The following is a 26,190-nucleotide window of genomic DNA, read 5'->3' as shown; positions in this document are numbered from 1 at the left end:
AGCTTTGATTCCATCGTAAAGCAAAACTCAGGGAACAACTCTTGTTGCCCTTCTCATCAGACCCTCTTCTGTGAGAGACTTTTCTCACCATGTAAGAAATACCCAACCCCGAAGCCCACCAAAGAAATATGAATAGGTCAGGAGAGAATGAGGCTCTGAGGAGTTAAATCAGTGAGTGACCCTATGTCACTCTGGAAGTGGAAATGTGGGTGCTCAGGGAAGGTAAGAGCCAGGATGTTGATGGAGGTAGGGCTTGTGGGGAGCTAGCCGGGGCTGGCAGCTCAGGAGAGTTTATGCAGCATGGTTCTCATGCTCTCAGGCTCATCTCTAACTCGTGTGGATAATACGGATGAGCAGGAGGACAGGATCTCCAGAACAGGGAGAAACAGAGAAGCCCACATTCCAGCCTCCAGGACAGCAAGCAGGCTTTTAGTTGGATTGCTAAAGCTGTCTCATTTGTAGCCTAAATAATTCACTTGCCTATCTCTCAAGGAGCATTATGAGAAAAACAAAACCTGTCCCAACCCTGAGCTCAGGTTTCTCCTTCACATGGGGCAGGCCGGGAAGCTGGAGGCCATCCCAGGACTTGAAAGGTTCCCTGGGGTTGACAACTTGCTGAAAAGGGGCTAGAATCTGATTTTAAGTTAAGAATGGATTTTACATTTCTGAGAGGTTTCTGAAACAAAATGAAAGGAAAACCAGTAACAATGAAGACTATGCAACAAGGACTTACATGGTCTGCAAAGCGTACAATATTTACTATCAGGCTCTTTACAGAAAATCTTTGCCAACCCATTTGTCTCTCCTCTGACCTCCATTCTCCAGTGTTGAAGGAGACAATGGGAGCCTTTAACCCTCTCCTTGGCTACCCAACCCCATAAGTCATCTATGAGCAGTGATTTTATTAGCTGGAGTTTTAACATTTCTAGTTCAGTGAGAAACTGGATCACTGTTCACTCCATTAACAAAAACAAAAACCAGAAAGTTCAGCAGGGTGGGGTGAAGAAGGGAGATGTCAGCCTTGGGTCTACTGCAAGGGGAAGGAGGCACAAAGGGAAGGAGACTCAGCTCCACACCATCATCCAATGGGCTTCTCTGAAGGACAGAATTCAACACCATCCAGGTCTTTAATGACCCCCTAATCCCTAAGGCCATGACAATTCCTGTAAGCCAGTGCATTGCCCCTATACCACCTGGATTGCTAGCCTGACTTCTGGCCTTAATCCTGGCCAGAGGTCCAACCTACCACTCCCCCTGCTGAGCAGGGCCTCTGCAGGAAAGGGGTGCTGACCTACACACTCCAACTCTCCTTGACCTAATGCTTCTGAGAGTTACAACACAAAGGCTCCAGAAAAAAATGAGTCCTGGCAGGGTACTGGGATGACAGCTCAGAGACCATAACTGTAACTGGGCTGAGGGACCTTTGGGCTGTCATGGGGCTTATTTAGAATTTGGATACTAAGGGAAGAGTAGAAATCAATTCTGGACGAGTTCTAATAGAACTGTGATCTTGACCAAAGACCCATTTCGAGCATCTCTCAAGATAAATACTGCTCCTGATTAGCCAATACTTTGCAGGGTTTAATACCTGAAAAAAAAATGCACAGGGAAGGCCCAAACTGAAATCCTAATATCCACATTAGACTAAGTGCCAGTCTTAAGAGACGTGGGAACTATGAGCTTTGAGGCAAATCACTCATTATTCTACGACTCTGTTTCCTCATGTTAAAAAAGCAAACAAAAACCTAAGGTGTTGGGGTAGGGTGATTTTAAGGTCCTATCTGTCACTCATTCAGTGAACATCCCAAACTAGGCCATTCCTCTCAATGTTTGGCTGGAGAGCTGTGTAGTTTCATCTTTGCTTTCCTACTCCTAAGCCAATCCAACCTCTTCTAAATGAGATCCCATTGGCCTGGTTTGTAGTTGGGTCAGTGTTTCCTATAAGGTGTTAGCAGCTTGTTGGAGATTCAAGACTGCCTGGAGGGATAGGATGCAAGGAAGAAGAATATGACATCTAGTCTTTGTGCCCTATGGCCAGGGGTTGGCTGAAGGACTATGGGAGTTTCATCCTCAAAACTTCACCATGTCCACAGCAGGTGGCTCAGAAGTCTAAGTTGTCTGTCATTCTCTCTCCAACTTGACTGGATATTCCTCAAGGGCAGGAATGGTGTCTTGACATTATTTGTCTCCAAGAGAACACAGATCCCCAGGTATGTGGTTTCAAATCCATCCATTTCTTCACAGTACTGAAATACCCAGGAAAGACAGATGCTACATGTGACATGGAGCCCATGTTCAGGTAAGTGAATCCCCATGTTTGCTGGCTAAAAACTGGATATTGTTCTTCAGTCCAGGACTCCATCCAGCCATGATTCCCCACAAGAGCTATCGGGTGACCTAAGGAGCAAGTGATAGGGTAGATAAAGGTTAGAGAAGTCATTGGGGGTAATCCCAGCATGCAGAGACTCCCCCATGAAATACAAGTCACTGAGAAGGTCACTCATCCTGGTTGTCTCCTCCTAAAGAAGCTCAAGTTGGGAAAGGGAGCCTGGGAGCCTATATTAACACAAACTAAAATGCCTCACAACTGGACTCACTACACAAATGGCAAACATAGACATTCACTTTTCAGGCTACAAGCCCAGATCTATAACAGGATAACAAATGTTCTAACCTCTGTGCCAGGTCTCACTCTCTTCTAGCCTTAAATACACTCCAAATGCCTGTTTCTCTTCCCTACCTACAGATCAGATAGTCTGCCTTATATCCACTTGATTTTTTTTCCCACAACTGCTTTTGTTCTGTGCTTTAGAAAAATCACTGCTTTCTTCAGAACCCTGGATCCTGCCCTTTTCTTCTCTGGTTTTGTTTGTTTGTGTTTGTTGTGGGGAAGAAAAGCTGTGCCACGGCTTGACCTGGAGTGTCACTCCTCTGTATACATGGTAATAACAACACAATGCAACTAATTAACCATGACACGCATGGAATTGTTGAAGAGTTTGATAAAATTTTAATTACCCCTTGTTTTGTGGGGCAGGCAGCAAACCATGAAAATATTCTTCTTGAGTGCTGTCACAGCAGACAGAGCAATTTGACTAGAGAAAGATAGATCTAAACTTCAGGAAGCTGATCATCATGGCAGTGAGATGAGAATCCATGGCAGAGGTAGCAACAGACAGAGCTGGCTACTGTAGTGGGATTCAGGCTGGAGAGAGACTTTCCTGAATTATCTAGGCAATTTCCCCAATTCTTGTTTTGGTTTGGTCTTGTTTGTTGAGTCACGGTCTCACTCTGTAGCCACACTAGCCTGTAACTCACTGGCTCACTTAGGATTCTACTGCCTCAGATTCTGGAGTACTGAGATTACAGGCATGTACCACCAACACCTGCCTCCACTTTGTCTTTCTACACCTGGCAGTTTCTGAAGGCAAACACACAGAGAAAGAAACAAAAGCATATGTAACATCAAGAATTTTCCCAGAAAGACACACTGGAGTTTGGATGTCAAGCCCTCCCAGAGTCAGGACAGATCCAGAGGGATTTTCTTGGGATAGATTGTCGTGGCTCACAAATCTCACCTAGTGACCCTGTCCTCCTGGACCCCCAAGGGCTTCAGAATCCCCTTTGCTGCCCCCCAAGTAAGAAAGAAGATGAAGTGTCCATTCCGATACCTTGGTGGTTTTGACTTTGTGTCCACTGCTACAACTCCATCCTGACAGGTCGGGGAGCACCTTACACTCCTCCCCAGGCAGGCAGGGCTCCATCTGACACCACCACCTCTGCAGGACAATGGAGGCTGGGGAGCAGGAGGCAGAAAACCAGTTCTAAGCTCTTTTCAAGCACGGCAGTGGTTCTGAGGGGTCCCAGAAAAAAGGCATACATTTGGCTTTGAGGCCTGAACTTCCATTCTCTTCCCCTTACTCTAGGGAGTCCAGAAAGACAGCCCTGTGCTCAAGCAGAGGCCTGAACTTTATCACATGGATCTGCCTTGCGTCAAAGACAGCAAGGGAGGATGGAAGTGGGGGAAGCCGCCTCGGAGGCAGCCAGGCCATTCACACAAAGGCATAATCTTCAGCATCCCTCCTCACACTGGTGTACAGCGTGTAAGCAAGTGTGGGAGCTGTGTTCAGGAGTGTACAAGCTGCCGTGTGTAAGCAAGTCATGGAGCTGTGTCCAGGAGTATACAAACTGCCGTGCATGAGCACAGTGAGCAGAGGATGGATGGAGAGGTAAGAACAGGGGTCAGGATCCAGTGTCTTCATGAGGAGAAGATAAAGGCCTGGCTGAGAAGAGGCAGCACATGGAAGAGGGCCCCCTTTGGAGGAGTACTGGAATGCGTATGTGCGCATGCGCCAGAGGGCGGATAGAGTGGCACAGAGGCTGTAACAAGAGCTTTCTGCATCCATGACACAGAGATGGCCACATCTGCCCTCTTGTCCCTCAGAGGGTGCCCCACCGTTTGAGACTCTGATCATGAAAGCCCTGATGAGGATGAAATTGGATCCCCAACAGATGGTAAGGCCTGAACACAACCTCCTTATCTCTGCTCAGGGCCTCCCCACCCGCCGGCCAGACCCTGGTTACTCACCATCCACGCAGGAAGGCTTTGCCCGTGTAGTGCCAGCCACCTGGCCAGAAAGACAGGAGCATTTGACAGTCTGAGAGCGCTCCTCGATGCGGTTCTGGTTGCAGCAGCGGTGAGCAGCAATTACTTCACACGTGCCCTGCTTTTCGAGGACTGATGAGGCCAAGGCACACAAGATCAGGCCCCAAGACTTGCACCCCTCCCACCAACCCAGGTGGTCCTCAAGCACCTCCTCCCTGCTTGGGAGGGAGGCGCTATTTAAGAGATTCCCAGGGCTGAGGCTCAGTAATAGCAGGTGGTGGAAGGGGGAGAGAGGACAGGAAGATTTCCAGGTAGAGGAGGTGAACAAAACCTGCCTCTTCCTCCCTAGCAAGGCCACACTCATCAATCACCCTTTGTCAGAGCCTAGTCTTTAGGCAGAAGAAAGTGGAGTCCTACATCAGCCCCCACCTTTAGGCTTTCTCAGGGTGAGAGCAAAGGGCCCCAGGGCTTACAATGCGTGAAAGGGATCATCCGCTTACACAGGCTTTAGCCATCCCAGAAGGAAAACCTCAGAATTAGGCCAGGAGGCTAGATTTAAGCCCTCATGCAAGGTCCTCTTTCTCTCTCTTGCTACAGAACACCTTCCAACCTGGAAGGAGCCATCCCAGGCCTTCTCCGGCCAGGGGGAGAAGAGGACAGAGTGTCCTGGGTAATGATCAGAGGAGTCAGCCCCTGAAATCTGTGGGTTTTACTCTACCTCAGATCTGCCTGCTATGTGGAATGGGGTAGGGTGTCCCGGGAAGCTCTTCTCCGAGCCCCACACCTCCCTCAAACCTGTGGCAGGTGAAGGCTGCAGAGAAGCCGAGGCCAGGCGGGTCCACAGCCAGGCCACGCACAAGGCCAGCAGCCAGCCACCCGGGCTCCAGTTCCATGCGAACCTCTCACTCATCCTGTAGAGAGAAGTGCATATCCTGCTTTGCTCAAGGCAGGTGGCTCCTCTGTGCCATGCCCTCCAGGAAACACAATGGTGGGCAGGATGCATACCTGGTGCCCAGCAACTTGCAGCCTGGAATGAAGTCAGCGTAGGACAAAGTACGTGCTACCAGAGGCCTGGGGGTAATGAGGAAGAGACTGTGGAGGAGATAACATTTCAGATGGGTCTTGGGGAGAAGGAACCAGAAGGAACCAGAACAATGCCGCTGACTCCCATTCTTTGAGCTCTTGACTCAGACACTTCGCATGCATGATCTTAAATCCTTCATAATCATCTCACAAAGCAGACTTGTTATATGTATTTTACAGATGGGTGAAGCATCAGTAAAGGACTGGCTGGATACAGTGTATAGGCTATACAAATGTAGTCCTTTCCACACAACTGTTAGAAAAATAAATAGGCATTAATGGCTCACACCTGTAATCCTAACTACTGAGTCTGAGAATCACAATTCAAAAACAAAACAGAAAGTCCATGAGACCCTTATTTCCAATTAACCATTAAAAAGCTGGAAGTGGAGGTGGCTCAAGTGGTAGAACATGAGCCTTAAGAGCACCCAGGCCCTGAATTCAAACCCTAGTACCAGCACACACACACACACACACACACACACACACACACACACACACACACACACACACGGGGTTGGGGAAAGTAACTGTATAGAATGTTATATAAAATGTTATGTATAGAATGTTATGTAAGCCGGGTACCAGTGGCTCATGCCTGTAATCCTAGCTACTCAGGAGGCTGAGATCTGAGAATGCAGTTCAAAACCAGCCCGGGCAAGGAAAGTCTGTGAGAGTCTTATCTCCAGTTAACCACCGGAAATGGCGCTGTGGCTCTAGTGGTAGAGCGCTCACCTTGAGCTAAAGACCTCAGGGACAGTGCCCAGACCCAGAGTTCAAGACTCACAACCAACAACAACAACAACAAAGAATGTTATGTATAAAGGGGAGGGGCTATCTCTGTTGTTTAACTTACCTCTGGAAAGTGTACACAAAGCCAACAATGTTTGACACTAAGAAGTGAAACTGGGTGGCTGGATTTGAGAGCAAGAGGTAGATTATTTTTCTCTCAATTTTTCATACCATTTGCGTTTCAAACCTTAGGAATGTAGTCGCAGTTCAATTCCATTTAAATAAAAGTTAAAGTTAAAAATTAAACTTAAAGAGGAAGAAATGAAACAAAAGCTAATAGGCTTAAGACCTCGCAGCAGTGGTAGCAGAGGCCAGAGACCAGCAGCTTCCCCAAGTCCTCTGCACTTTGCCTCTGTTCTTCTCCGTTACTTCTCTTCCATTCTCCATCAAACCAAATCAGGCCTCCCAAAACAAAGTTAGAAACTAAGGAATCCCAGGAAAGAAGAAACACAGAGTAGCTGCCCAGTCACAGAGCCAGGGAAGAACAGGGGCCTTGATTGAGCTCAAGGGTTGGCCTGGGTCACTGCCTCAGCCTGTGTCAGAGTCGAGGACTGAGTGGACTCTTAGAGGGGGGGGGGGGGACTGCCAGCCTCCTGTGAGCATTGCTAATCATTCCCCCACCTCAAATGCCAACAGAGTCCCAGGAACACAAGGAGCCAAACCCAAATGCTAGGATTCTTTAGATGCTGACTTGTTCTCTGCCTCTGCTCTTGCTCACTTCCCATCTTTGTTTCCCCACTTACCTTGTTGGAGATGTTTCAGCCTCTGTTCATCTGCTGGCCTCAGACTGACTCTACCTTGACAAGTGGAAAAGAATTTTGAGGGGTTGTAAGGAACAGAGGGAGTCCAGGCCTCCAGAGAGGGTGAAGGAAAGTTTGGGAGAGGAGAAGGGGGTGGGGTGGGCACGCCAGTAGAGTCAGTTCTGAAGCTAGCCCCAGGATAAGGGCAGAGTCTTTCTGCCTGAAGCACATGAGGGGTTCTTATAGACTCAGGCAAGCCTGAGACAAGTGGCCAGGAATTTCTCTGCCCTAGGAGTGAAGCAGGGGTGGGTGGGGCCTAAGAATCAGTGGTGTCATCTCTCTGGTCTTGGGACAGACTTGAGGGTCAAAGATGGGTTTCTCAGCAGAATCCATCTGATCTCACTGGAAGAGGCCACTAGGGAGATTCCAGGGGGCCCTGAATCTTCTTTATCATTCCTTCCTCCCCCCCCCCCCAAACCATTGCTTCAAGGACTCAAATAGATTTGGCTTAATTCTGCAGTCATTCCTGTCTCCTCCAGGAATAGACTGGGGGGTGCCACAGTTTCTGAGCCTCGGAGGCTACAATCCCCCAAGAGCCTCTTTATTCTCTTTTCTCTCTTGGTTCAACCTCCAACAGAGACAGAAGTAAAACTCACAGGCAAGGAGGCCCAGGAAAGACAAAGTATCCTGTGTCCAGCTCTCAGGCATAAAGGGGTAATGGCAGATGGAAGAAGTAATGCCAACACCCACAGGAAGGGTGTGCCCATGGGCAGACAACTCCCACCCATCACGATGGGCCTGTTTTCTGAGTAGCCTGCCTTCAGGAACTCTCATGCTGACCATTACAGATGTAAATTGGTGTTCTCTTAGGAGATCCTATTTCTCTGAGCGGTCACAGGCTCCAATCCAATCCACCTGGGATAGAGAGGGGCATGGGAAGGCAGGATCTCTGGCATTCTGTTCACTCCCTTAAACGGCACTAGAAAAGATGCTTCTGGGATTTCTTTCATCAGCTTTCATTCTCTGTTTTAGTTTCCCAGCCCATTGGCCCCAAGCTCCAATGCAGACTATGGGTGAGGCTGATGGATCAGCCTACAGACCAGCAAGAGAGTAAGGATGTGGACTAACGAAGTACCTGAGACTTCTCCCCACCTTTTCCCGCCCCCATTCAGCGCCCTGCAAATTCTGGGTCCCCACACCCCAGACCTACCTGCCCCTCATGATCCAACTTGCTGGCTTGAGGTCTTTTCTGCTTTTGCACAAAGGATTAAGACTCTGCAAAGCTCGCTGCAAGTTTAGGTGCTGTCCTTCCTAAGAAGCGCTGTCCTAGTCTGTGACCACGTTGCTGTGCGGCGGGCACCGCGGGGTGCTACCTAAGCTGGCATCCCTCTCCCGGTGTGATTGGTTCCGGACACCGGGGCGCTCCCGACTCCGCTCCTGCAGGCGGGGACTGCGCAGCTCTGTCGGGGAGCGCGTAGCCACTGTCTCCTAGCCTGGGGTCGCCAGGCTGCTTCGGCCCCCAGGGCTCTGCCAACTCCTTAAGCTAGGAGGAGGGGTGCTCAGCCTGCACGCAGCGGCCCCTGGCGGCACAGGACAGGAGAAGAGAAAAGAGCTCGAGTCCCATGCTGATGGACAGCTCACGGGTGCAGACCAGGACAGCTTGGAGCGAGTCTTTCCACCCTGCCACCCTAGGATTAGATCCCTAGTTCTGCAGGCTCAGGGGAGGTGGAAGGGGAAAGGGCTGGGAGTGAGGAGTCGTCACCCAGACCTGCATGTGTTTCTGAGTTTTGAAGACTCTAGAAAGCCTCTGTTCAATTCAGTACTTGCAAGCTGCTATTTCAATTTGCATCTACACTCATTAAATACAATTCAGTTCTTCTTCAAATGCTACTTAAAATGTTTATTGGCTTCAAGAAGCTTCTGGGACTTTATCAGGAAAACTGTAATATATTCAATTGTGTCATTCTTTACAGGGTTATATTTTGGATATGGATGTTATCTGACACAAGGGGGGGCAGAGATGTTTTGTTCATTTGTCTCTTCACAGGAAACAGGTGTTTCTTTGCTAAGAAGGTTTTGGGAATTGTGTGTGTGTGTGTGTGTGTGTGTGTGTGTGTGTGTGTGTGTGTGTGTGTGTGTGTGTGTGTTGAGGGGGGCTAGGGGTTAGTGTTGAGCCTTGGGATAAAAAGCCTATCTCAAATCTGTCCTGTCTCTCTCTGGCTCAGGCCTTGTGCTCCCATATGAACAGATCACTCAATAAAGTATGTTAACTCTCATCAGTGAAAGCACCCACAAATCTGCCTCCCTCCTCCCCCAGCTCCTCTCACTTCGACTGCCTGGGGGAATGAGGCAAGGTGATGACCTCCTTGCCAGGTCTGAGAGTACAAGAGATATGATGACGCTAGGAAAGCTATAAGGCTCAGGGGGAGGAGAGTCCAGGGGGTTGGGTATAGCTGGGGACTAGAACCCAAGAAATCATGGGCTTTCTTGTTGGCTGATCTAGTGCTGGAGTCAGGGGTCTTCTAGTTCTGTGGCCCACTTTAACAGTCACACCTTGGTGTTGTGAAGAGCAGGGGATAGGAAGCTGAGTGATACTGAGATGCAGTAAGTAAACTGTCCCAGAAACACTGAATAATAAAAATAGCCATGGGTTATGTGCTTTTTATCCTTCAGTCTTTGGCTCCCTGCTGATGTGATGCCATTTATCAGAGCTGGCTTGATTTTCTCAAACAGAACACCCTCATAGCAGTGTGTTCTTTGTCCCCAGCTGCCTTTGCTGCTCTGTTTTTGTTTCTAATTTTTTTTTTCTGTTTGTGACTTCATTTTTCTGGCTCTTTCTACCCAAAGCACAGGGATTAGTACAGCAACTATACAAATCTGAAGGACCATTGTAGGAGTTTACTTATGAGCTGCCAAGAAAGCCATCCCTTCTTGGGGCAGTTTAGCCTGGGGAGCAGAGTGGGATATAATCAGGAAGCACCCAGTGGATAGAATCTGAATTGAGTCACAACCATGCATCAGTTGCCAGTGGTCCCTAACAGCCTCCCTTGGTGTTAGGACAATAACTTGCCCTCATTTGAACTGTGTTGGGAGCCAGGTGTCTCTGAACTCCGGGTGACCAACTCCTTGACACCAAGCTTAAGGATAGAGCTTTTCATGTCTCAGCTCTGTACTACCCTCCTATAGTCTTTCAAGGAGTGAGCTTTTCCACTTTTGTCAAGTGTTTAGTTTGGCCTCTGTCTCCCCCTGGTGTCAGCCAGAGAACTTGCTCAACATCTGGAATCTACTCTCAATCTCTCTTCAAGTGGCTTGAGAGAGCATGAACCCATCCAGCCATCCTCTCCTTCCTAACACTTCCTCTTCCGTCCAAAGAAATCACTTGGTTCTTAGGTCAGAACCTTGTTTGGGTATCAGGTGGCAGACAGAGCATGAATTTCCGAGTGGCTGTATGATCTCTTAGGGTAAGTCACATAAAATGACAGAGGCGTCCCGTCCAGCCTCATCCATACAATGGGTTAGTGTGCAGTGGAACGGATTTGTTATGTAAGGCCTAGTGTGCAGTAAGTCCTCAATAAATCGTGATTTTGTTCTCTTTACCACAAAATAATAGACAAGGAAATCTAACTATGAAGGAAAAGGTTCTGGCAAAGAAAGCGGGGTGGGAGTGGCAACCACTCTCCCGGATGTGAAGATGGCCTTCAGAGAGAACGCAGCTTTCAAGAGCCTAGGAATTTACCCCAGCAGCCTGATCCAGAAAGATGGGCTGCGCCCAGAGTGGCATCCACTCATCCCTGGGTGAAGCACCAGCTCTCGGACGTCGCTGATCTGGGCGACTTCAACCAGAGGTGGAGTCACACCAGGTGCTTCACACCCAGGGGCCCTGAAGTGGCTGTTTTGTGCTGAGGTCATCGGCTCCTCGCACACCGGTCCCCCAAGGGAGGGACCACTCCCGTCACAATTGGAAAAGTCTACTGATGTCTCACTCAACCGGACTGCAATACGGTTTCCCTGCCTCCACCCACTTCCCACAACAGACCTCGAGTATTCCTTTGAGAAACCAGGGTGCGACACAGCCGGGAGAGGGTGGGGCAGAGGCTCAGAACCAGCTGGGCGGTTCCCGGGGTGGCCCAGAGCCAGTGAAAGTTATTCCCCCCGACGGAGCTCCGCCCACTCGGAGCCCTAGGGGCGGGGCCTGGGCGGGGCGGGGCCAAGCGGAGGGCGGGGCCACTCGGAGGGCGGGGCAGGGAGGCAGCATGCTAAACCGAGTGCGCTCGGCCGTGGCGCACCTGGTGAGCTCCGGAGGCGCTGCGCCTTCGCGCCCCAAATCCCCGGACTCGCCCAGTGCAACCTCCGAGTCGCAGGCAGCCGCTCCAGGAGCGCCCAAGAGCCCGCCTGCCAAGCCCGGGACCGCGAGCGGCAGCGGCAGCGGGGCGCCAGCGAAGACCCCGGAGGCTCGCGCGAGCTTCTCCAGACCGACCTTTCTGCAGCTGAGTCCGCGGGGGCTGCGACGCGCCGACGACCACGCGGGCCGGGTGGTGCAGAGCCCCCCGGACACAGGTCGCCGCCTGCCTTGGAGCACGGGCTACGCCGAGTGAGCGCCCCCCTCCCTGGGGCATCCCGAGCAGCGCGGGACTCGCACCCCTCCCCAGCTCGGCATCTGGGGTGCTGGGATGTGTCCCCGGCGCGGCGGTCTGGGCCAGGACCTTCCCGGGGGATCGCACCCGCTTCCATCCCTCTCTCCAGTCGGGGCATCCGGAATCACCTTCGTCAGGACCTTGCAGCTCGTGGATCATCGTGGCTGCATCAGGACCGGGTTCCCTCCCACACACGGGAGGGCGGCGGGGGCCGGGGGGGGGGGGAGAGGGGCGCCGCTTGGGATCAGTTAGCCAGTTCTTAGTTGCAAGCCGGCAATTTCAAGGCTAGGGGAGGAAAGGTTCCAGAAGAAGCTAGGTTCCTTCTTATAGGGAAATGGTGGTTGAAAAGAATCGCTAACCGGCTTCCTGGGCGCAGCGTCCCAGTTCCCTGTCCCTCTTACCGTTCCCCCTCCCCCTCCACACCCAGAAATAGCCCGCGACACCAGGAGGCCGCTGGCTTCCCGGGACGGGGGAGGGGGGGTGGGGGGCGCCACCCCGAGACTTGCACTGGTGGGACAAGAAAGTAGACGCTGGTTGGTCGGCTGGCCTCTTGCTCCCAGGCTAAGTGTATTTGTAATACACCTGCTGGGAAAGCCAGCCCGCCCGCCCCCACCGCCCCCTGAGGTCTGGGAGGGAGTTGGCTTTAGCCCTTCAGCTGGAGGAGTCTGTGGTTGCATGGCTCTTGCCCAGTCCAGGTGTGGTCACACGTCTAGTCTATTTCAATCCCTCTTTCCCCCTCCTAGGGAGCCCTTCCCCATTGCCAGTGGGGCAGAACTTTGGTTGGCTGCAGGGTTTTAGAGAGATGGTGCAGCATGGTGAGGACAAAAGGACTGATCGAAATTAGGAGGAGATGGAAGGTCTTGGTCAGAAAGAAGGACAACTTCCTGCTTCTATATGGCCCCTCCCCCAGCAGCACCACTCCGGAAACCACCTTTGCCAAGGATGGGGGAACTAGGCCCACAGGTGCTGCCACCACCCTTTCTAGGAGGTGGAAGGGCCTGTCACCCAGACTGTACTCCTTGCTGGCCCTCCCTTCTCTTCCCTCTGGCCTCCATCCCAGGCAGCTGTGACCTTTCTGAGCTTAGCCAACAGGCCAGAAAAGGATGTGTGTGTCTACTAAAGTAGGGGGTTATTCCGGGATCTGGTCTGGTGTCCAACCTAATGTGGTCACTGTGGCCTGGCAGGGTCATCAATGCTGGCAAGAGCCGGCACAATGAGGACCAGGCTTGCTGTGAAGTGGTGTACGTGGACAGCCGGAGGAGGAGTGTTACAGGGGCCCCTAGAGAGCCTAGCCAAAGTCAGGTAAGCCCTGGCCCTCTTTTCTAGGCCTCTAGGCATCTGGTTTTAAACCTGAGACACGCAGAAGAGCTGCCACATAATTCACTAGGCTTCCCGTATGGCAAAGCCTCACACGGCTTTGCTTTGTGAAATTCCACCATGTTTGTATAAATGTTTCCTTTTCCTCTTAAAATACAGATGCTTTGGGCTGGGGCTGGGAATCAAGTGGTAGAGTATCTGCCTAGCAAGCATGAGCCCAGAGTTCAAACCCTAATACCACCAAGAAAAAAAAAATGCAGATGTTCATGTATTTGTGGATGACTTAATCACCGACAGGGGCTTTTTGTCCTCTTTCTTGTATTATTTATGTAGACCCTGCATGAATAAGTGAATAAATCTAATTTGCCCTTCATTACAAGCTGTTTGCCTCACTGATGTTTATATGGATGGTAGTTTTATTCTCTCTCCCTCTCTCAATTTTTTTTTCTACCAGGGATTCTGCTTCTACTACTGGGGCTTGTTTGATGGGCATGCTGGAGGTGGAGCTGCAGAAATGGCCTCCCGGCTCCTGCATCGTCACATCCAGGAACAGCTAAAGGATCTGGTAGACATACTTCAGGACCCCTTGCCACCTCCTCTCTGCCTCCCATCCACCCCAGGGTCTCCAAGTTACTCCAATACCTCTCACTTGGTTAGCCCTCAGTCCTGCTGGTCTTCACAGAAGGAAGTGACCCACGAGAGCCTGGTAATAGGAGCCATTGAGAATGCCTTCCAGCTCATGGTAAGTGGGTAGGCCTAGGCTAAGGGCTCGCTAGGCAGACACTCAGGTTCACTCTAAGTTCAAGGAGTGGTACTGAGAATGTGTAACACCTTTGAGAGCCTATGTGAAGCTTGGTTCTCAAGGGAAGAGAAGGGATACTTCCCCCGTCCCGTGTATTGCTCCTTTCCCTGTATGGACTGTTTGAGCCAGATGATATCTGCAGATGGGTATGGGGAAGGTAATCATGTGCCTGCAAGTTCTTCTTCCACTCTCCTTTGACCCTTCCTCACTTGGCAGGATGAACAGATGGCCCAGGAGCGTCGTGGCTACCAAGTGGATGGGGGCTGCTGTGCACTTGTTGTGGTGTATCTGCTAGGCAAGGTGTATGTGGCCAATGCAGGTGATAGCAGGTATGAAGAGAACTTTGAAAGTGGTTATAAGGGGCCACAACCTCTCAGATGATAGGATAGAAAGAGTGAGGTGGTGGAGGCTGAAAAGAAAAGATCAAAGAGGAGAGAAGAGGAAAGATGGGGTCCAGGTGAGGAATCCTAAAGGTCATTATTAGCAGGGTTTGATCTTTCTGAAACTTTCCACAAAGAGGGCTGAGGACAGTTTTGTTTGTTTTGGTGCCAGTACTGGAGCTTGAGCTCAGGGCCTGGACACTGTCCCTGAGCTTCTTCTGTTCAAAACTAGTACTGTGCCACTTGAGCCACAGCTCCACCTCTAGCCTTTTTGGTGGTTTATTGGAGATAAGTCTCACAGACTTTTCTGCCAGGGCTATCTGTGAACCACAATCCTCAATCTCAGCCTCCTGAAAAGCTAGGATTATAGGAATGAGCCACTAGTGCCTGGCTAGGAGAACCTTTTCTGTCTCTGTTCAGAGCCATCATTGTCCGGAATGGTGAAGTCATTCCTATGTCCAGGGAGTTTACCCCAGAGACCGAGCGACAGCGGCTTCAGCTACTTGTAAGTAGGACAAACTCCTTATGCCCCTTCTTTGAGGCTTTACCTCTTCACTGTGTTCCTAAGAACTCTCATAGCCCTGACACCCATATCAAAGCTTTCTGGGGACAGGGCAGCTGTGTGGACTGTGGAGAGCAGGGCTGAGCTGGTGGGATAATGTAGTAGGAAGGAGCCTGGGCTGGCCCAATGTCCATACTGTGACTCCAGCTGAGAAAGAGAGTACAGTCAGAAGTGGGATAAAGGAACAGCAAAGGTCCTTGACTCAGTAGGGTTTTGTTCTTCAACACATTAACTCTGCCTGGGATCACATCCTGGTTTCTATGTTTTGCTAATAGTGGGAACTTTTGACAATTACATTAACCTCTGTATATCATGGGTTGGTGTGAGGTGTGAATGAGTTAACATATGTTAACATTCAAACAGTGTGTGGCATGTGGTAAACTTTATATAAAGATCTACTATAATTAACATCATTTGTATGTTGTACCAGGGTGTCATGAATGTAATATGCCATCCTTGTGCTCTGACTGGCCCTTCCCAACCTCTTCAGGGCTTCCTGAAACCAGAGCTGCTGGGCAGTGAATTCACCCACCTCGAGTTCCCCCGCAGAGTTCAGCCCAAGGAGCTGGGCCAGAGGATGCTTTACAGGGACCAGAACATGACTGGCTGGTAACACTTCCCTCAGAGCTGGGGCTGTTCCCATGACAACACAACCAGTCCCTCACCAGCAGCTAGGTGGAAGCTGATGCCTGGGGGCTGGGGGGATGCGGTCCTTCCAAGGAGAGGTGTGCAACCACTAGCGAAGAGGAGCTTGGCTGCACAGTGATGCTTCCTCTGTTCCCCCTTCCCTAGGGCCTACAAAAAGATCGAACTGGAGGATCTCAGATTTCCTCTGGTGTGTGGGGAAGGCAAAAAGGTAAACTCCATAGTAGAGGTGGGAAGGGGTGGGGGAGAGGGCAGTGGGCCCGCTTTCATTTGTCTAAGGAGGTGTAGAGGATGGGAGGGATCTATGGTTTCGGGGAGTCTGTGAAAGGCCGAAATAGCAGCACCCCTCCTCATTTCCCTCAGGCCCGGGTGATGGCCACCATAGGGGTGACCCGGGGCTTGGGAGACCACAACCTTAAGGTCTGCAGTTCCACCCTGCCCATCAAGCCCTTCCTCTCCTGCTTTCCTGAGGTGAGCACTCCATCTTTACTCAGGGAGGAGGGGGAGGGGGGGAGGCAGGGAGAAGGGAAGGTCCTCAAGCTGGCTCGCACCCAAGATCCCTTAATCTGAACTGCAAATCCCAAACCCCACAGCTCAGTTCTTGCTACTCCTTTCCCATCAGGTACAAGTATATGACCTGACACAGTACGAGCACTGTCCAGATGATGTGCTAGTCCTGGGAACTGATGGTTTGTGGGATGTCACCAATGACTCTGAGGTAGCCACCACTGTGGACAGGGTGCTGTCGGCCTATGAGCCCAATGACCCCAGCAGGTAGGGGCTGCATGGCCTAGTGATGAGGGGATGGCAAATGGTGACAGAAGGGCAAAGGGAAGTAAGGCCTACTTGTGGGCCTTTGTATCTGGCTTCTCATATACATGTTAGAACATGAGTGTGCACATGTGCTCCTGGCAGGTATACAGCTCTGGCCCAAGCTCTGGTCTTGGGGGCCCGGGGCACCCCCCGGGATCGTGGCTGGCGTCTCCCAAACAACAAGCTGGGTTCCGGGGATGACATCTCAGTCTTCGTTATCCCCCTGGGAGGGCCAGGCAATTACTCCTGAGGGGCTCACAACCCCATTGTTCCTACTACCGTCCTAGCCTCTTCATACCTACCCCTCTCCCAGTCCAAATTCTGAAGTTGTCTCCTTAACTCTTCCTTAGTGGTCATTTACAGCTATTGGCAAATAAACCAGATGGATAAAGTTTTGTGTGTGTGTGTGTGTGTGTGTGTGTGTGTGTACGTGTGTGTGTCTTTCTCTGACTAAACACTGAAAAGTATGGAAACTCTTTGGAGTGATAGAAAGAATATTAATAGTCCTATGTTTCTCTAGGTCTGTCTTCTGTTATGCCCTCTTCCCACTTCCTGCATTTGCTGGGAGTACTTGCATCAATCTCTGTGACTTCATCCATCTGCCTTCTTGTTTCCAGCTGAACCTTTTATAGATTCACATATCCCAGTTATCTCCCACACATCTAGACAGGAGACGTGCCTCAACGTGCCTCAACATACCTCAAACTGAACTTTTCATTTCCTCCCATAAATATGGTCCTTCTCCTTCATCCTCTCAGTGGGCACCAACTTGGCTGCTCAAGTTAGAAATATTGGACTTGGTTTCTATCAGGAAGTGAGCCATGTTTCAATAAATCACCTGCATATATGACAGTATATACCAGATAGCCTAGGTGTGTACTAGGTGGTTCCACTTGTATAAATATGCTATATGGTATGCTGGTCACACAATGAAATCACCAATGAATTTTTCATAATACCCTCACCATTGAGGAATGCATGACTGTACTGTTGTACATATAGATATATAGCTACTGGAGTCTGAACTCTTAGCCTCATTCTTGCTAGGCACTCTACCACTTGATCCATGCCCTCAGCCCTTTTTAAAATTTAGTTTAGTTTTTGGGTAGGATCTCACATGTCTCCCCCTGCCTCCCCATACACACACAGGTTGTCCTAGGTTTCAATCCTTCTGGACCTCCCACATGTCTTGCTTTTTTTGCCTGGGCTGGGCTTAAACCATGATCCCCTCAATCTTCACCTCTGGAGCAGCTGGAATTATAGGCATGAACGATGCCTGACCTTGATTATATATTTAAAAAATGGTATTTGCCCACATATCATCACTTCCATTGTCACCTTAGTTTTTTTTTTTTATTAAATAAGCTTCTTAACTTTAATGGCCCTTTATTATAACTAGAACAGAATTTATATTCAGTCCCTGAGACTGTTCTATAAGACTGTCACATAAGACCTTCATTATCTAGCTATCTATTATAGCCTTCTCTAGTTTCATGAAGATCCTCACCACCACCATCACTGCTCTTCTGGAATTCCCAGAGCTCTGTGGGCCTGTAGTGGCTCCAACTTTATTTAAAATCTACATATTCCTTTTTCTTGAATACTTCACCTGTCCAGGACTGGGCATTCCACAGCCCATGCATGCCCTTCATGGCAATTACCTCCTGGATTATAACAGCTTATCAAAGAGCTACAGAAGTAGAAGTTAAAGAGCAGAGACTCCAGAGTCCAGCTGTTTAGATTCTGGTGCCAGACTTGACATTGGCTCTGTAAGCCCTTTGAGACTCCCTTTTGCAGTATCAAGCAGATCACAGTGCTGCTTTCTAAGGTTGCTATCAGTTAAGTTGTGAGTATGTAGAGCAAGGTCCATGTAATAATTTAATAAATGTTAGCTATCTTGGAACTGTCTTTATTTTTTAATATTTGAATTTTGTTCCTCTTTTAATTTTACTTCTTTGCTTTTTAAAAAAAAATTTTAGTTTATGTGGTACTAAGAATCAGACCCAGGGCTTCATGCATGCTAGGCAAGCACTCTACCACTAAGCCACATTCCCAGCCCCTGTCTTTATTCTTTAGGCTGTAAATGTTTTGAAGGCAGAAATTCACCTTGGCACCTAATGTTCAGTTCACAATAAAAGTTCATTGAGCATATTAAGAGGCCTGTTAGAGCACTGGTGGTTCAAGCCCATAATCCAAGCTACTCAGAAGCCTGAGATCTTACTATGGAGGTTTGGAGCCAACTCAGGCAGACAAATCAATGACATTCTTAGCACCAACTAACTAGCAAAAAAAGCTGGAAGCAAGAAGTGGCATGGCTCATGTGGTAGAGTACTAACTAAGCAAGAACATTAAGCACAGAGTCAAGCATCAGTACACATACACACACACACACACACAGAGGTCTGGTGAGCAAATTGCTCTGTGCCCCAATTTCCTTTTTTTAAAAAAATTAGATTTATAGTATCAGGTTTTTAAGATCTATATGTCTTCTAACATGCATTCATTAAATATGTGCCCCATACTGGCTAGACAGTGATAGGCAAGGGAAGACAGCACAGGCCCAACTGTCCAATTCTTGCTGTCACAGATTGCAAACATTTGCAGAGCCACTTTTGTTAGTTTCCTACCTTCTTCCCTCTCTCCCTAACTCCCTCTCTTCTTTTCTTCCTTCCTCTCTCCCTTCCTCTTTCTTTTTGACTCCGGGTCTCACAATAAAACCCAGGATGATCTTGAATTTACTCTTTAGTCTAGGCTGCCTATATGAACTGGAAACCCACCTACCTCAGCCTCCCTGTGTTGGAATTACAATGCTGCCAATGCTGGTGGCCATACAGGTGATGTGAACCCAACCCATGCCAGGCAATCACTCCACTACTAGGCTACATCTCAACTACTTTCCCAGTTCAGCTATGAAGCATATTAAGCACAAGCTAATAAAATGTTGGCAGACTTCCTCGCCTCCCTCCACCTCCTCAGGGTAGGTGAATACCCTGTGCAACGCGCCAGTCGGTGGAGCAATAGTAATGGCACGGTAATAGATCCGGAGTGGGGAGAGTTCCCAGCGGGGAGCCGGAAGCCTTTCCACAGGGGGCTCTGAAGACTACGTAGGAGCTGGATTCAGAAGGACAGGACTCGGGAGACAGAAAAGAATGGTGGTCGGGACGGGTAGATCCTGAGGCCTTCAAAGGCTGGGACTGCCTCCGGCCGTCCCGGCCCGGCCTGGGCTCCGCGCGCGCGGCGGCGGCGCGTCCCCTGCGCGCTCGCCCCATCCCCATCACCCGAGGCCCGAGTGGGGCTGTTCGGCCGCCGGAGGGCAGCCTCGCCCTTCCTGACCCCTCTCCCGGAGCCTCTCAACTTTCCCGACGCCGGTCCGCCCCGAGGGGCTGGAAGGCAGGGCCCAGGGTAAAGCCTCGGGGTGTGGGGTGGGGCGCTCCGGCTTCCCCCACGCCCCCGATTGCCGCCCCTTCCTTCTCTGCCGGGGCATCTCTCCGTGCCACCCCGGGGCAGCGCCCGCCGCGGCCGGGGGCAGAGGCAGGGGCGGGCCGAGCTCAGGGCCACCCTCCCCGATCCTCCCCCTGCCGGGCCCGCCCCAGCCCGCGAGGGCGGGGCGCCCCCTCCAGCCCGCCCCGGTCAGTCGCAGCCTCCGGCGCCGGCCGCGCAGCTGGAGCCGGCCGAGCAGAAGGTACTGGGGTGGGGGCGGGGTGGCGGGGCGTCCCCGGTGCTCCTTCCCCGGGGTGCGCTGTTCCCAGGGAATGGCGCTCGGGGCGCGGCCGGGGAGAGGGGTTGCGCCCCCTCCCCAAGCGGAAGCACGGAACCCCGGTAACTGCCGGGCAGGGGTTCGACCTCCCCCGCTCCCTCCTGGCCTCCCGCGCTCCCGCTCCGGCGGGGCGGCCCGACGTGGGGCCGGGGCCGGCTGGGGTGGGAGCTCCCCCAGGCCTGGAGGGTGGTGGGAGCGGGCATGGGGCGGGTGTGGCCCGTGGGGACTGACAGCCGAGGAGGTCTGTCGCTGCCTCGGATGCTGGCGTGGGGGGGGGGGGGGGAGGAACAGCTGAGGTAAAGGATAGGGATGACCGAGGGGGATCCTGTGTGTGTGTGTGTGTGTGTGTGTGTGTGTGTGTAAAATTCTCGCCCTTCCTTCACACTCCCAAACCAAGCTAAAAGACTATCCTGCATCGGGGGAATCCGAGGCCCAGAGGTTCCCACACTTGTGGCTTTAAAGGGGAGGAAGAGCGATCTCCAAAGGACCGATTCCTTCTCCAGACTTCCCGAGAAGCAAGCAGGCAGGGTACAGGGCCCCCCTGGGTTATCTGGAGAATGGTTGAGGAGAGAGCTAGAGGATCCACAGTATTTTGTCTCAGGGAAGTTTCCAGACGTTCCAGGCCCCTCTCCAGACTCCACTCCAGGCCCAATGTGAGATTTCGTTGCCCCTTTTAGGGTCAATGGAGCAGATCCATGGGGGTTGCCTCTCACAGGGAGCTGTTGTCTTGCCATCTTGGCCTTGCGCCTACTGGCCTGGTCTAGGTTGCCAGCTCCTGTCTTTTGGCCTAACCAAGAAAGTCTTCTAACTGGGCTGGGCTATCAGGCCACTGAATGCGTGTCACTGACCCAAGTTCTGGCCTCTACTTCTACCCATCTGATGCCAGCTGCCTTCCTGGGGTCCCGCAGTGCACACTTATGCTTAAGTGACCATAATTGTGTATTCAGCACAGTGCTTGACTTGTAGCAGCACTGTCCACTCGTGGTTGGCACTATTGCCAGCCTATCTGTACAGTTGGGGTTGGAAGAAATCCTACAAATGGACCACAGTTACCGGGTAGACTTCCAAAGGACCCCTCTTTGGAGAGAGCCTGCTGGCAGCGGCAGGCTGGATGCCTTCTTGACTGCCTTCTGAGGTTCCATCAGAGAGTCTCTTTGTGGTGGGGGAGAGCGTGCCAGTGTACTCTCAACTCCTATAAATTCTCTGTGATTCATGTCCTCTTCCCCGCTTGCAGTTTTTTGAATGTGTGTGTGTAGAGATGAGGGAGGGGCCACCCCAGATCCTAGTTGAGGAGAATCAGCCTGGGGCTGGAGAGTTCTGCTTCCTAAAGGGCGGGTGGTGAGTTCATGAGGTAGTAGTGGTGGTGGTGGTATGCCTGAGTAAAGCAGTTCAGCTCAGCCTGACAGGATGTGGGACTGAGAGAAAAAAAGCCAGGTTTGGAGTTGAGATCAGATTACCTTCCCCAACTTAACTGCTCCCAGTCTGGGTGGTGCTGGGATTGGCCTCATTTGTCTCTTTTGAGGCTCCTCCCAGCCCAGGCTCCAGCCCCCTCCCCTTTCCCAACAGCTCAACAGTCCTCCCTCTTCCTCCTGGACTGTAGGCTTAGGAGCTTCAGCCCTTCCCTAGGGAAGGAGGAAGTGAGGGAAGCAAGCTGTGAAGGTGATGAACTGCAGGTGTGAGGAACTAACTGCTTGTCCCTGTGTGTTGTGGAGAGGGACACAGGCCTACTCAAGGAAGCTGATTCCCTCCCCTGAGTCACAGGGAGGGGCGGGCAGAGCCTTAGAGCGAGCTGGGCTGGGGAAGGAAGGGGCAGGGGCTGCGGCAGAGTGGGTGGAGGTGATTTCTCAAGTGGATTCTCAGTCGCTGCTGTGGTGGATGTGTGGTTCCCTACAGTGTGGTCATTGTCCCCTGCTGAGAGCTGAGTGACCTAGTGTTGGTGCCAGGCCGGGGAGGAAGGGGAGGGGGGTGCAGACTGCCCGAATGCAAGAGAGCTGTGGGCACTGCCAGGACTGAGCCTGCTTTGTGTGACTGGAGTCTTTGGGGAGAGGGTGGGGTAAGTCCAGGGAAGCCGGCTGGCTGTTGCCACTGTCTTCTGTTTGGATTTCACTGCTTCTGCTCGCCTTTCCACCTGTGAAGTGACATGGAAAGATGGCACAGACTACAGCCACACAGCCCCGCTTTGAGTGTTGTCTCTGAAGATTAGGTGCCAGACTCTTGAATCTCATGACTAACCTTCACTGAGTCTTAATTTCCAAGTGTGTCACTGTAGGCAGTGTACCATCCACCTGGCAGATACCTGGGGACTGAGGAGCTTTTCATCCAAATGCCCAACATAGTGTGGGACACCTAAGGACGCTACAAATACGTCTGGCCTTACCCATCCACTACCTATATCTGGTTCTGCTGGTCTTTAGTCTTGAAGAGGAATTCCTGTGATGAGGCAGGCATGACTACTGCACAGGACAGTCTGTACTAGATTGCATCTTAGTGATTAGTAACCTTTAAATGTATCAGAATCCTGAAATTCTGTTAACAACTGAAGAAGTCTCACATAAAACTCCCCTATGCAAAGCAGATAAAAGCTGACTCTTTTGGAGCCTAGGTGTCTGGGGTCCCCCAGCTGAATGAATGAATGAAACACATTTTCTAGCTCTAAAGTATTGGGCTTGTTCTGCATCCCATTTCTCTATTCTAACCCAAAGGGGGAGACATGTCCCTCACCAGAGACCAGGAATTCCAAGGTCTTCTGCTTACAGGACTGGTTTTGGGAAGACTGTACCTGGGCAAGTCCACTTTTCTCCTTTCCTTTCTTGAAGGCTGGGGAAAAGGAAGGAAGAGGGTGGAGGGGTAGAGGGTAGCCTAGAAGTGATCTTTGCCTGACACCATTGGTAAAACTTACCTACTCTGGAGGCTGAGAGCTGAAGCTTGAGATCCCAAGCCAGCTGGTGCAGGAAGGTCCATGAGACTCATCTGCAGTTAACCAGCAAAAAGCTGGACGTTGAACTGTAGGTCAAGTGATAAGAGTACCAGCCTTGAGCAAAAAAGTTAAGGATGAGTTTAAGCCCCTGTTCTGACAATTTTTAAAAAAAGTGATTTTTTTTCTCCCCTCCCAAATCCCCTATGCTTGTTGTCTGTCACCCTAGCTATGGCTGCAATACGGAAGAAGCTGGTGATTGTAGGAGATGGTGCTTGTGGAAAGACCTGCCTCCTCATCGTCTTCAGCAAAGACCAGTTCCCAGAGGTCTACGTCCCTACTGTCTTTGAGAACTACATCGCTGACATTGAGGTGGACGGCAAGCAGGTGAGGGCTAAGAACCTCTTTCTACACTACCTTGGCACCTTGCCATGTATGGGCCTAGTTTGCCCTTCCTTACCGCCCACACTAATCTGCTTCATTCTCCTTCCTGGAACCAGTTCAAAGTTGGGGAAGATAAACTGTAACCTTAGATAATCTGGATGGATGCTCTGGTTCTACCACCTACTGGCTGTTTAAGCTGGACCAAAGTTTTTTGACTCTAGATTTACACACACACACACACACACACACACTGCAAAATGGAGATGATAGCAAGAGCTCCCCCCAAAGAGTTGATGGAAAGGTGAAATAGAGTAGTGCTCACATGGCAACCAAACCTGCTTGTGGGAGAGGGGCAGCCGGGTAATGGCAGTACTGGAGCCTTAAATCTTTCTTGGCTGTTTTACCCAAGGCTATTATTGCTCTACCACTTAAGTCACATCTCCACTTCTGGCTTTTTGCTGGTTAACTGGAGGAAAGAGTCTCAAGGACTTTTTTGCCAGGATGGCTTTCAATGGTGATCTTTAATCTCAGCCTCCTGGGTAGTTAGGATTACAGGCATGAGCTACCAGCAGACAGCTTCAAACTAGATTATTTTAGAGCTTAGTTTGTTGTGTAGACAGTACTCAATAGATGTTCAATGAATTTAAAGGCCAATGGTTTTAAGAGAGGCCCTCTGGGTGGCAAAGGGTTGGGACCCTACTCACTGGCCCTTGTATGTCAGGTGGAGTTGGCTCTGTGGGACACAGCAGGACAAGAAGATTATGATCGCCTTCGGCCTCTCTCCTACCCAGATACTGATGTCATCCTCATGTGCTTCTCTATTGACAGCCCTGACAGCCTGGGTGAGCTTCAGTGGGATTGAGACCCCTGGAATCAGCCATCTTCAGAGGCTGTTTGGGGTGGGGGTGGATTCTTCCTGTGGCAACAGTGACCATGGGGAAAATTTGGGGAAGATGGGGTATGGGAGAGGTTTTGAGCAGTAAAAGTTATTGCCATGTTGAATAGTCTGATACTGCCATGGATAGACCAGAGGCCTTTTGCTAAGTGGAGATACTGACACCATTTGGGACATGTCTGTGCAGAAAACATTCCTGAGAAGTGGACTCCGGAAGTGAAACACTTCTGCCCCAATGTTCCCATCATCCTGGTGGGGAATAAGAAGGACCTGAGACAAGATGAGCATACCAGGAGAGAGCTGGCCAAGATGAAGCAGGTGCATGGACCACATACTAGGAACCCTTGGGGCAGAAGGGACCTTCTTATGGGTAGCAGGCTGGTACCAAAGGCAGCCTTCTTAGTTGAGTCCACAGTGTTTAGAGTTGACTTTGGTCATCTACTCCTTGTCTATGCCATGGCAAGAACCTGAAGAGCCCTTGGTATCTGATTAAATACCAAGAAAAGTGACTTGTCCAAGGTCACATGGCTCCTTCATTTCTTCTAGTTTATAGTCTGTTTTTTAAACTGGGCCTAGTAAGACAGTCCTTGTCCTCAGAGACAGCTGTCCGTCCCTTGGAGTATACAAGCTGTGTCAGTGGCACACCTGGAGACAGAAGGCACTCTAAGAAGGTCCATAGAGAGTGAGGGAGAAAGAGCCAGAAGCCATTTGGGGATGTGCTAAGTGGCTCTCCAGCCAGAGGACTACTTTATCAGAGGAAGCTGCCAAGATGAAGAAGTTGGACCATACCGGGAAGATAATTATGACAATATTTTAAACTGGGGATGGATGTCAGGTCTGTGTGTTAGGAAAAAATATGGCAGCTGGAGTATGAATCAAGTTAAGGAGATTGGTTAGGGAGTGGCCACTTGTTTGGTAGGGTGTAGAGGCTGGATGGAAAGAGAGGGACTAGATTGGGAGGATTTAGAATGTAGTCTTAGGTCCCTGGCCAGGGCTTGGGTGCTTTGTGGGGTTGGATCAAAGTTCTCCAGTCAAGTTCTACTTATTAATGGTGTCCTAGGGAGAAGCAAGCCTAGCACTAGCTCCCTTTAACCTCTCTTATCTTCTGTCTTCTCAGGAGCCTGTTCGGTCTGAGGAAGGCCGGGATATGGCGAATAGGATCAGTGCCTTTGGCTACCTTGAGTGTTCTGCCAAGACCAAGGAAGGGGTACGGGAGGTATTTGAGATGGCCACAAGAGCTGGCCTTCAGGTTCGCAAGAATAAGCGCCGGAGAGGCTGTCCCATTCTTTGAGACACCTCTGAAGGCCTCCCAACCCTTCTTTACACAGGAGTAACCAATTACTCACCCACCCAAACTCCACCTTTGTAGAACTCTGCACTAAAGGCTTCCTTTGCAATTTGCATCTGCCCATGACTGCATCAGATTTCCCCAGCTCCAAATGGTGATGGTGGGTTCTCCTCTTCCCCTTCCCTGTCTTCTGGGAACTTCTTGGCCCGTGTCCTACCCTTCCTGAGCAGGATCTGTGGTCCTGTTACCTTGGTCCGGGGGTGAGGCTCCTGTTCCCTGTGGCCTTCCCCAAAGGACAGCCACACCAGCACTTTATACACTTCTGATGTCTAGGGTGGTGAATTGGGGTTTCTGCTTTGGGCATGGCCTTGTCTCTGACTGTACTTGGTAGGGGCATGAATAAAGGCTGCAGGTTCTAATGTGTGTGGCATCTTTCTGTCTTTCCTGGTCCCTAATTTTGCTGCAAGCCTAGAGTCTCATCTTCATTCATTTCCAAGTTGCTGGCCAGGCTGGCCCCATTCGGAAAGGCAAAGGCGGGACTGAGGCAGGGTGGAGTCTAGAGCAAAGGGATGAGGTCA

General features: G+C 50.8%; 3 protein-coding genes across 5 annotated transcripts; 2 read left to right on the top strand and 1 right to left on the bottom strand.

Annotated features, from left to right (window-relative positions):
* Positions 1-400: 400 nt before the first annotated feature.
* On the bottom strand, positions 401-11,336 carry Tafa3 (TAFA chemokine like family member 3). Of its 3 annotated transcripts, none has more exons than XM_070007437.1 (8): positions 11,258-11,336; positions 8,432-8,801; positions 7,225-7,278; positions 5,612-5,698; positions 5,402-5,517; positions 4,589-4,738; positions 3,672-3,796; positions 401-2,397 (listed from the first exon to the last, which is right to left on the bottom strand). In XM_070007437.1, exons 5-8 carry the CDS (start codon positions 5,514-5,516, stop codon positions 2,386-2,388), a joined length of 402 nt encoding a protein of 133 aa, XP_069863538.1. In that variant the 5' UTR covers position 5,517; positions 5,612-5,698; positions 7,225-7,278; positions 8,432-8,801; positions 11,258-11,336; the 3' UTR covers positions 401-2,385. The 3 variants fall into 3 exon arrangements, with proteins under 3 accessions (XP_069863538.1, XP_069863539.1, XP_069863537.1); XM_070007438.1 differs by having other exon boundaries at positions 5,612-5,677; XM_070007436.1 differs by lacking the exon at positions 7,225-7,278.
* A 138-nt stretch (positions 11,337-11,474) lies between these two features.
* On the top strand, positions 11,475-16,765 carry Ppm1j (protein phosphatase, Mg2+/Mn2+ dependent 1J). The gene is made up of 10 exons (XM_070006318.1): positions 11,475-11,812; positions 13,040-13,157; positions 13,627-13,914; positions 14,191-14,303; positions 14,775-14,859; positions 15,407-15,525; positions 15,709-15,772; positions 15,925-16,032; positions 16,184-16,335; positions 16,477-16,765. The coding sequence occupies exons 1-10, from the start codon at positions 11,475-11,477 to the stop codon at positions 16,622-16,624; spliced, it is 1,533 nt and encodes a 510-aa protein (XP_069862419.1). The 3' UTR covers positions 16,625-16,765.
* A 3,194-nt stretch (positions 16,766-19,959) lies between these two features.
* On the top strand, positions 19,960-26,031 carry Rhoc (ras homolog family member C). The gene is made up of 5 exons (XM_070006317.1): positions 19,960-20,056; positions 23,275-23,432; positions 24,151-24,271; positions 24,512-24,642; positions 25,442-26,031. The coding sequence occupies exons 2-5, from the start codon at positions 23,277-23,279 to the stop codon at positions 25,613-25,615; spliced, it is 582 nt and encodes a 193-aa protein (XP_069862418.1). The 5' UTR covers positions 19,960-20,056; positions 23,275-23,276; the 3' UTR covers positions 25,616-26,031.
* The last annotated feature ends 159 nt before the right edge of the window (positions 26,032-26,190 follow it).

The sequence above is a fragment of the Dipodomys merriami genome, unplaced genomic scaffold (assembly GCF_024711535.1).
Source record: "Dipodomys merriami isolate MVZ:Mamm:240054 unplaced genomic scaffold, mDipMer1.0.p SCAF_7, whole genome shotgun sequence".
In the NCBI taxonomy this organism is placed as follows: Eukaryota; Metazoa; Chordata; class Mammalia; order Rodentia; family Heteromyidae; genus Dipodomys; species Dipodomys merriami.
Note: the sequence above shows the minus strand (reverse complement) of the source record. Positions and strands in the feature narration are given on the sequence as shown.

Excerpts from the sequence above, each read along its gene's own strand:
- Ppm1j (XM_070006318.1), top strand. The coding sequence starts at position 11,475 with ATGCTAAACCGAGTGCGCTCGGCCGTGGCGCACCTGGTGAGCTCCGGA. Across the intron at positions 13,915-14,190 it reads AGAATGCCTTCCAGCTCATG|GATGAACAGATGGCCCAGGA; the intron begins GTAAGTGGGTAG and ends CTCACTTGGCAG. Across the intron at positions 15,526-15,708 it reads GACCAGAACATGACTGGCTG|GGCCTACAAAAAGATCGAAC; the intron begins GTAACACTTCCC and ends CCCCTTCCCTAG.
- Rhoc (XM_070006317.1), top strand. The coding sequence starts at position 23,277 with ATGGCTGCAATACGGAAGAAGCTGGTGATTGTAGGAGATGGTGCTTGT. Across the intron at positions 23,433-24,150 it reads TTGAGGTGGACGGCAAGCAG|GTGGAGTTGGCTCTGTGGGA; the intron begins GTGAGGGCTAAG and ends CTTGTATGTCAG. Across the intron at positions 24,272-24,511 it reads TGACAGCCCTGACAGCCTGG|AAAACATTCCTGAGAAGTGG; the intron begins GTGAGCTTCAGT and ends ATGTCTGTGCAG.
- Tafa3 (XM_070007436.1), bottom strand. Across the intron at positions 4,739-5,401 it reads GCAGCCTTCACCTGCCACAG|TCCTCGAAAAGCAGGGCACG; the intron begins GTTTGAGGGAGG and ends TGGCCTCATCAG. Across the intron at positions 3,797-4,588 it reads AAAGCCTTCCTGCGTGGATG|CCTCCATTGTCCTGCAGAGG; the intron begins GTGAGTAACCAG and ends CCTGCTCCCCAG.